This window comes from Vollenhovia emeryi, unplaced genomic scaffold (assembly GCF_000949405.1).
Source record: "Vollenhovia emeryi isolate VEMERY1.0 unplaced genomic scaffold, V.emery_V1.0 DF939245.1, whole genome shotgun sequence".
NCBI lineage: Eukaryota > Metazoa > Arthropoda > Insecta > Hymenoptera > Formicidae > Vollenhovia > Vollenhovia emeryi.
Window position 1 is genome coordinate 31,348 of NW_011967121.1, and position 10,946 is coordinate 42,293.

At 33.3% G+C, this 10,946-nt stretch overlaps 1 protein-coding gene across 1 annotated transcript; it reads left to right on the top strand.

Annotated features, from left to right (window-relative positions):
- Positions 1 to 3,564: 3,564 nt before the first annotated feature.
- LOC105560029 (glutamyl aminopeptidase-like) lies at positions 3,565 to 9,430 on the top strand. Its single transcript, XM_012008763.1, has 8 exons — positions 3,565 to 4,034; positions 4,488 to 4,679; positions 4,766 to 4,933; positions 5,301 to 5,437; positions 5,863 to 5,948; positions 8,630 to 8,814; positions 9,025 to 9,319; positions 9,422 to 9,430. The coding sequence occupies exons 1-8, from the start codon at positions 3,565 to 3,567 to the stop codon at positions 9,428 to 9,430; spliced, it is 1,542 nt and encodes a 513-aa protein (XP_011864153.1).
- Positions 9,431 to 10,946: the final 1,516 nt, after the last annotated feature.

Consider the following 10,946-nt stretch of genomic DNA (forward strand, 5'->3'; position numbering starts at 1 on the left):
TGATAACACACCTCTCATCAGGCGTGCAGTTATGCGGCGCGAATGTGCTTTTACCGATGCCGCTTTCCGTAATCTTTCAGATTAGTAATCTTATCGATCCGCCCGTTTAACGGCAAGCTTGGCGCATGCAGCCGTGAATGTGGCACACTGAGAAAAATGTCCAATTAAATGTAATCGGATAATCCAATTACATGATAACAAATGGATGTATCCAATTAAATTGTACACCCGATGACAAGATACGATCGGTTCTTCAATCAAATTTTCTCGGTACCCGGAAAAAAATGTTTAACGAAACTGCATTTTATCGGATAAATTTCTGCGGATGTATCGATAATTTAACCGGAAAACTATTTAACAGGTTTGTCCGATGAAAAATTTTCTCAGTGCAGGAATCAAACTTTCGACGACCACTTTGCATAATTTGGTTAAAGAAATGCAAAGTTTCGTTTCGTTGACTTAATTGTATCGGTATCGTGATTTTTAGTAATAAAAAGTAACTGGCGCGTTATTAATAATTATTGGTGAGATTTGTTCTTCGTTGAAAATCGAAAAACAAGTAGACTTGCAATTATCTCATCGTGTCTCATAAAACAGTGCATTTTGTAGAATGAATCACTGGACAATAAATAAGTAACCTTTATTTAAGAGATACCATTTAGTTAATTTAATTTTCATGCAAAAAATAAAACATTCCTGGCTGGATTCGTTAAAAGAATGGCGAACAACGGTTTGATGGAACCATTAATTGAGAACGAGCGATAATTATTGCAATTAAATTAAAATGCATAATAACAACAGCTTTCGATACCTTTGGCAAAAATCAACAGGAGCAATAAAATGTTCCGTTCCTTCTAAACTGTCGTTAAATCTGTTTTAATATTTAATGTATACTTTTCACGTATTTAACGTCCACTTTTAGTGGCTATTAAAAGATAAGTTTGATGGCTGTATAAAGGCAGAATAAATACAATAAAATGTAAAATATTATAGTGTTAAATTAAAATATTACAGTAATATAGATAAAAAAAGTTAAAATTACGCGCTACTATGCAGCTTATGAGAAATATGCTTCGGTACAGATCCGCGATGTGAAACTAGTAAAACAACAGGCATTTGCATCTAATAGAAATATTCAAGGTGGTCAAGTCTCACCCTGCGAAACAATAGTGAGCTGTGTCGCACTTATGACTTCTGCTTTACATATCCTGCATTTTATGCACGCCTGGCTAATAAATTTATTGTGTAACAACAGGCGGAATTAATTCGTTCTAGCACGTAACGCTGTTCTTTAATTGGTAAGGGAGTATCCATCGCGATGGAATCATCATGGGATTCAAATCGTCTGAAAATTGACGGAGGTATCCCGTTACCATCGCACGCACCGTGAAATTTGAATTGAATTGAATTGGCCGTGTCTCTAATTATGTTTCTAGGATAAATCCTATCTCCGCGTAATTAAACCAAGTATACAAAGTACACGGCGTACATCGGGACTTCTTCGTTTATGCAAGCACGTGGAGAGCCTTAAAAATTGAAGAAGAAAGAAACAAATGAACAATACTCTTAAAAAAAATCAATCAGTAAATTATCACTGAAAACGGTGAACCGATTTAGATTCACCAACGTCGCTTAACTACAAGCCTTGCTTAATTCGTTCTTTGTCTCTTTCCAACTTTAGAAAGAGACAAACGTGAATTAAACTAAGATTAAAGTTGAACGACGTTCGGTGAAACCGGGCCCTACGGTTACGAGTATACCACTGCGATTTTTCCCGGTTTTTCTGGTTAAATGTTAACCAGAAGTTAGTCGATTAACTGTCTCTTCTTAGACAGTAACTCGGATAATAATATTGAAAAAGATGGAGAGTCGACCAACTTCTGGTTAATAGCTAACCAAAGGATGAAAAACGGGCCTTCAGTGGTGCACTTGTAACAGTAAATCAGTGGCTATTCACTTTTCAGTGATAATCCACTGATTGACTTTTGGAGAGTATAAATCGTTAGTCGACGACAAGAGTGAATTTGCAATCGGGCAGAATAATTGATATGATTTTAGAGCATATAGTGATAAGTGTATTATGCAAAAATTATCCAACTGATTCGAAGAAGACAAGGAAACGACATTTCAACGTATAACATACGTCAGTTCGATCTTGCCGCAGATATTTTTGTTCGCGAATTCCAAACGTTTTATCAGTTTTGTGAATCACTGTATTTACATGACATGTTTATTATATCATCGGAGATTGACATTGTAGCCAGTGTTCGGTGATTTTTCGAGATGGAAAGACGGCAGACACAATTATGCCGATCTGTCACGTGTTAACGGCTCTTGCGGAGACAATTTATAATTAATTCCTGGATAAACTGTGTATTAATCAGTACACAAGTGCCAATATACAAAGCAAGTCGTTCAACGCGATAATAATTAATTAGGTATTTATCTCTCATTTGTATATAATAATTTGTTATTCGTTATTTCAATAATTTTGAAAGACAAGACACGATTCAATTTACTTTTGATCTTTTAGGATTATCTCTTTCCTTGTGTGGATTGTAATTTAATTCTTATTATTTTTCCTTACTAAATAATCATTAATTAGTCCCAAATAATTGATCTTACGACATGACGTTCCGAACGTAAAATAAAATGTTTAATTAAATGAGAAACAAGATTATTGTTATCGGCAAACTAATAGTAACAGCTACATGATGAAAAGTGTTGGTTATTTTTATTCTTTAAAATCATTAAATTATTTCTGTTTAAGAAACATATTTTATAGAAATGATAAAGAAACTTAAGATAACTAGTTATTTGCAAAAGATACATGATTAACGTTTTAAATGCGTAATTTCATGAATAATTTATTTTAGAAATCAACCAAAGATCAACCAACCTCTATTCTTAATTTTTGCATTTTGGTCCATTTATTTGGAAACTGCGAAATAACATTTATAATTTGAAGATCTATCAAATAATTCTCGAACACAAATATTCTCTTCCTCGAAAAATTTAATAATTAAATTTAGTAAAATAAGTTAAGTGAAAATATGTTGGGGTACAAGTAAGCAATAAAAAACAGATTTGTACCTCTTGTTTTTTTTTCTAACTAAAGTGCTACAATCGACAACTAAGTAAATCAAATTCCATATATCAACAAACTGTAATTACGTGTTTTATTTTTGATAGTTAACGAAATATTTGATACAGCCAAAGGTACATGTGCTACTTAGATATTTAAAATTATCCTCCCCTCACAAATTGAATAAATTAATTCTTTACTTATTTCCAAATGAACTACAAGAAAAGAAGAATAATAAGAAAAATTAGTTGTGAGCCCATAAAAACCCACTGTGTAAAAAATATTTATAATTTTTCGGAAAACTAATTCTTTTACGTGGTTCTCTTTCTTAATAAAAGTTGGATGTATTAACTTTCCTTCTTTTATCCTTTATTCCTTCTGCTTTAGTGTGAAAATTAATATTACGTTGCAATAACTTTGGACTGCATTGTATTCTTATTAGTTTTCGAAACCCACAGACAGCTCAAACAAGTACTAACATGGAATTCCCAAGATGGTTATTAAATATCGGTCTGATGTTGACTACAGCTTCGGTTTTTTGTGACGAGAGAAATGATTTGGAATCAATGTATCGTTTACCCGTGATCACAATACCATGTCACTATAACGTCAGTCTGGTCACGCATCTCGAGAAAGGCGACATTGCTTTTTACGGTAAAACCAGTGTCGTTATCAAGATTCTTCACCTAACGCCAACGATAAGCTTACACTCGAAAAAATTGGAAATAAGTAAAGAAGCGACAACGCTGATTGACGACAATGGTAACATCTATGAACCGCTGGAACATACTTACAACCACGCGATGAATATATTGACGCTACGTTTCGCCACTGTATTCCCGTATGGTTTTTACACCCTGAACATGGAGTTCGTTGGTAATTTTTCTGAGAACGGTTTAAATAGCGGCTTTATAAAAATGCAATATACGAACAAAGAAGGAAACAGTACGTAAGTAAATTTTAAACGTACATTTACAATACATGTATTTATAAAATAAATTCATTTACGCAAATACAATTAGCTGCTGCTATTAATTACTTCAATATTTTTGTATTTATTACTTTTAATTATTCCAATGTTTTTTTACTTACTTTCATCGTTATTGCCTTACAGCACTTGAAGCTTGGTAAAACTTTGCTTAAACACGTAGCTTTGTAATTATTAACAATGTATATATAATTACAACAAAATATGCAATAATTGCATGTAACGTTTAATTTCCAAGTTAAAAATAAAACGGTCTGATACTATAGCATTTCTGTTTTTACTCCGAATAAAATTATTACTGCGTATCATACAATAGTAAACGATAACTAGTATTTTCTAAAAGTCTATGTCTTGCTCGACACGGATTGTAAATTTTACTTGGAATTTTATTGAAGAAACTTTATTAAATCGTAGACTGGCCGTAACGTTTTTCAAGCCAAATAAGGCCAGACAAGTGTTTCCGTGTTGGGACGAGCCAGAGTTAAAAGCCACCTTCAACATCTCCGTGATGCATCACCGTAAATACAGGGTATTGTCGAATATGCCGATGCGAGAGCAGCCGTGGGACAAAATGGCATGGTGTGGACGCACTTCGAGACCACTCCAGTAATGTCCACTTACCTCGTGGGGATTGTGATATCTAATTTCGATCGCATTTACAACGCTAATGAAACTGTAAACGTGTGGTGTAGACCGTCTCTGACGTCACAAGCGAGATTCGTACACGGTGTTGCCGAAAATATCACGTCGGTTTTACTCCAATATACCAATAGTTTCGAAACAGCGCCGAAAATCGATCATGTCTTGATACACTATTATCCAACCTACAGCTTGGAACATTGGGGACCCATCATTTACAAGTAATACGCATTAGTTAAAAAGAAACGTTAAGTTATTAAAGCTGGCCAGTCTTTGGTCTTTTCTCTTTGAAATCTGATCATTGAAAGCACGTGTATTTCACGGGTATTGAAAAGATGCATATTTTTTATTGTTTTAAACAAATTATCGTGTTTCATTAACGTGTTACGTCACTTCCTTTTTTCATCCTGTATATATTATATAACACACACACAAAAAGAGAAAATTCCAAATAATCTGAGTCTATTTAGATAAAGAAATTATATCAATAATGCAATTACTCTGAAACACACACAGACTGCAGGCTCGCAATGAGGAAGTTTTTGGCTTGATAACATTTTGTACATTATGTTATGTTTTGTCTTTCAGCGAATTAAATGTTATTTACAATAGCACGGATCCTACATTCCGAAGGAAATCAGTAGCGTCGTTAGTGGCAAGGGAACTTTTACATCACTGGTTTGGCAATTTGGTCACCCCATCTTGGTGGTCCCATGTGTGGTTAAGTGAGGGATTTATTGGGTTTTTTGAAGCCTATTTTCTCAACAAGGTTATTTAATATTATTAATGCAAGTTTTTACATTGTGAAAAATTGGAAGTATAGTTGCTAAGATTAAAGTAACGATTGTTAAGTATTTTCAAATTTTCATATAATGTATCGAGTTAAAGTAAATAAAAATATGGCACGTTTTTCAATCTGGAATTATAAAGAAGATTGTAACGCGTTCTTTTCGAACAATTATAAAAACATTTTAGTACAAATATTTACTAAAATTAAAGAATATTTTTACTTTTCGCATTTATATTTCTAAACTTTTCTTCGAATTTTTATTCATTGCGTCAAAGAATTGTTTCTGTAGATTTTTAAAGACTGGCGGACAATGCAGATCCTTGTGATTGAGCACCTACAACAGTGTCTCGCTTCCGATAGTGGCCACATGCGTTCTGTTACATTGGATCTTACATCTTGGAACTTTGATTATTCGGTTCTCTTCGATATTGAAGTGCGTCACAAAGGTACGATTATGTAAATATAATTGAATCCTCGTCCGTGGATATCTTAATGTAGGTAGCATAAAGAAAGAAATGAAACAGAAGATTAATAGCGAACAAATTCTTCTTTTGTACAGTGCATTCGCACAGAGGAAAATCCTCTATTATATAAGATAGACGCCTAATGTGAGATAGTAGAGTTTCTGCTGAATTAATAAGTTTCATCCGTTGATTCCACCATGAATTTATTGCCTTTGGAGCAGAGTCCGTTTAGAAGAAAATTGACTGTTAGATCGTGTAATCGTTGCGAAAAAAGATTTTTGTGATTGAATTTAGGTGTTGAAAGCCTACTATCTCATATTAAAAACCTATCTTATAGTAGAAGACTTTCTTAATTCCATGCACCAATCTACTTTAATCGTACAATCTACTCCATACGTATTAATCAATATTTTATGGCGTATATTCGTAGCGCCAATTATATTGCGCATGTTACATCACACAATTACCGACGAAGTATTTCGAAAGGGTGTCATTACGTATTTAACTACATAGTAAGTATAACGTGATCTAATATAATCGTCGTACATCACAATATTAAATATCGTAATTATAATGTTTCTTGTATCTATATTGTGATTCTGCGCTTTTGCACCTTTTGCACTTAAAACTGTCTGTTTCGTGGAAAGATTTGTGTAATACACAAATTAAATGGCACGCGTGCAGATGATCAAAAGCGGCTTGCTATTCCGGCTAAATTAAAGAACAATATGACATCACTGAAACTAAGTTTGTAAGTCTAATAAAAAATAATAGCGAGCAACACACATATCACATGTACTGTACGTATGTGTCGCTCACTATTATTTCTTATTAGACTTACAAACTTCGTTTCAATGATGCCATATTGTTCTTTCACTTGGCCGGAATAGCGAGCTGCTTTCGATCTGTACACGTAAGCTATTTAATTTGTGTACTACACAAATGTTTCCGCGAACTGACAGTTTTTAGGTTAGAAAGGTGCAAGAGTGCAGAATCACTCCAGCATCCCCGCAATTATATATTGCTCGATGTTCGATAGTTGTTGATAACGTCACTTTTTTTAACTTAGCCAATTTGAGTCGGTCACTCCCGACAAATTGTGGCGCGCCATGCAAAGTGCTCTGGACATAAGTATTTGCAGAAGGGTCTTATGTCGCGCGCAAACGTTTCAAAGTGAAAGAAGTGATGGACACGTGGATAAATCAAAATTGCTATCCTGTGCTGAACGTGACGAGAAATTACACAACTGGCGAAGTGGCGATAACACAGAATTGTTCCTGCGCAACTTATAGGCATATCAGTAAGAAGTGGTGGATACCTATTACCTACGCTACGCTGGAAAACCTGTGGTTTATCAGCACTGTGCCAGATCATTGGTTAGGGCCAGATCAAATTAGTAGTTTCAAAGTTGATCCAAGCGATGGGATTATAGTCAATGTACAACAAACTGGTATGGAAGCAACAAATGTAACGTTTTTTATTTATCCTATTTCTTTTATAATGATGAAAGTTTTATATTATTCGGCATCACATATACTTTGTTTTTATTTAAAATAGCTCAAAGAAAATTTGTATGATTAAATTTTCGGAAACATTGCTGAATTGTTAATGTAAAGTAATTTTTAATTTTTGCTTTCCACATTTTTTATAACTTTCGTAAGTCACGTTACGTTATATTAATTCGTTTTATACATACGCTAATTTGTTTGTTACATTGAAGAAGACAAAGTGTCAATATTTGTAATCTTGATAAATTTAAACAAAAAGATGTAATAATACAAATGAACAATTTGACAGTGTACTGTCGTGTCTATTACGATATCACGAATTGGCAAAGAATCACGAATTACTTGCACTCTGAGACATTCACGAACATACACGTTCTCAATCGTGCCGAAATCATCGACGATGCGTTTGCCTTCTTGCTGAAGAATCAAGTGGACGTATTTTTATTCGTCAATATTGTAACGTACATGCGGCGCGAGAGAGATTATATAGTATGGCGTACAATGTTCCGAAATTTAAATGAGTTGTCGAGGAACTATTTGCTGCCAGAGAGTTTCAAGGTAGAAAATAGTTTATCCAGTTTTACATTTACACGCATTCTCCATTTTTGTTGAATCGCTTTGCAAATATTATCTTCAAAGCTGAGCGTTATGTGAGCGGATTTCTTGTATTGGCACAGTATTATGGATATAAAATTTACAGAATGTACTGATTTTATCATTTTTTTACGAGCTACATCAAACTTTAAAGTAACGTAAAAGTGTAACGCAGATATTCGAATTTGCTGTGCAATCGCAAATACACTACACTCGTGTAATACGCAAACTTTTTACATGTCACGTGCAAAATATAATAAATAAGTACACTGAGAAAAATTTCCAACGGATAAACCAATTAGTGTTTCCGATGGTTAACTTTTCCGATTACGTTTTCTGATCAAATTATGGATACATCTAATGAAATTTATCGAATAAAATACTGTTACCGGTAAAATTCGATTGAAAAACCGATCACGTTTTTCATCGGATAGACAATTTAATTGGATGTAGCCGTTTGTTATTATGTAATTGGATCGTCCGATTATATTTAATCGGATACTTTCAGTGCACCAACGAACCAATGTAAAACTCATATTCATATTGCTTCATGATTTCCAGTTATTCCTGATAAGAATCTTAGATGAGCTCCTTGCGTATCTGGGGTACGAAGAAAATCCTGACGACGTTACAAAGCTGTTAAGGCTAGACGCCACGAAATGGGCGTGTACCATCGGTCACGATAAATGCCAGAAAACGGCCGCCGATAAATTAAATAAGTACCTCGAGGATCCTGATACTAACACGTAAACTATTATATTCTCGCGACCATGATTGTCTCGTAAATTGTATTAGTATACATATAGAGTAGAGAGCAACGCGTAACAGGAATTTCATTTCACGAAGTGACAGCTGCTCAACGAAACAGAAGGAAATACGAAGCTTGATAAAATGAAACGTCGGCTATGTCTACTTACGAAGTGCATGACCTTCTTTTTCATAGATATTCGTTTCAGAATTCCGCAATGGTGGCAAGATTGGACGTACTGCTTTGGTTTGACTACAGCTGATAGGATTACTTGGGATAAAGTGTCGAAATTATATATACGAAATCGTGACGAAAAGATTTTAGAAGGATTGTGTTGCGCCGAAGATTCCAATATAATTATCAGCTATTTGTTTAGCGCAGCGACGAAGACATTATTCGACGATGAGGTGCATCATCTTATCTTCAATACCATTCTTGAAAAGCATGCGCGCAACGATTGGATCCTCGACTACATATTGGACAATTTTGAAAGTATCAACCAGGTATTAACATTTCCCTAATAAATATATTGCTTTCTTAATCGTTTATACGAATTTATCATATATTGTATATTAATTATGAATACAGTATTTTGTTATTTATAGATTTATTGATAAGAAGGTAATAATAAAAATATTCTCTGGAATGTTTTTTCTGACGAACAAGTTGACAAGGTAAATTTTATAATTTTAAACTTATTCTTATTAATTTTCTATTAATAACTCTTTGGCTGTGGCACTTAAAATGAAAACCGTTCGTCGTGTGTCGAATTGTAAATTACTGCAACTTTGCGTAGCTAAATTAATATTAATATTTAAGTCCTGCGGTCGTGTCGTGAATAGATAATTCAGCCCTGAATTGTAGCCACACATGTACATGTATATGTGTGTGTGTACAAATACGTCTCTGCAGCTAAAGAGTTAAATATATACTTTTATTCTGTCAGTTGGGTCGTTAAATAATTTTCTTCGGTTTATCATTTACTGGCGACTATCAATTTTTGGCTGCTATTATATATTTTTTTACGCACACCATATGTACTTATTGTTAAGTCAAATAAAAGATCACGTTTTATTGGATTGCAGCTAAACAACCAGTTATTATTGATAAACATCGTGAATTAATCTGTTTCAGGTTGCAAGATTCTCGGAAATTTATTTCACGCAAAATTCGATTTATTTGAAATTAAACACATGATAAAAGAGCGTAAAGATAATCTTAAAGAGATCATTAGTTTCGCACAGCAATTCCCCGTAATAAATATATATGAAGGAAATTAAACTCAAGTAATCAATTGGTTCAATTAGTCAAAAGTACCAAATATGATGCAAAACAATTACCTGCATGAAAAAAATAGTCATTCATTCAGCCATTAATTACCAATTACCATTCTTATTTATTATTGTTATAAATGTAGCTTTTATCCAAGTTGATTACGTACTTTTTCCTAACACTTTTCAATACTTTTATACACTCACAGCAGCATTTTATTGATAGTCTGGAAGCTATTGGTAAAATCTTCTACATATTAATGTTCTGTAATTAAAAATATTATTTACATTATAGTATTAAGTTTGACGCTATCTCTAATATTTCTTTCTACGAAAAATTAGTGTATGAAACACAAACTGGAATTATTGTAAACGCACTAATTCTGGTTTATTACTCGAGTAAATTGGCAAAATAATATTTCCTAGATATTATATAATAATATCATTTGCTAATAACGACAGTTAAATCGTAACAATCATTATTCTCTATTCCAATAGCTATTTGATTTTAAATGGAAGACAAAATAATGATCTCGTTAAAAGCTTCGTTTTATCAAACAGTATTTATTACTGTGTAGAATAGAATCAATTTTCAAAATTTAATATTATTGATAACTTTCATATTCGTCATCTTGTACGTTACATATTCACTTCAATTTTTCGAAGGAAGAAACCTTGGTTACGCAACAATAATTTTGTAAAGCATCGGCTGTAATAAAGAAATTATCGTTACAACAATTTTCGTTATTGGAGAAACAATTTGCCACCGAATTATTCTTTTACGAAGTAAAACGCAAAGTAGCTGCAACAAATGACAAAACTACATTACTGACGGCCTTGCACTATCGCGAAATAAAAA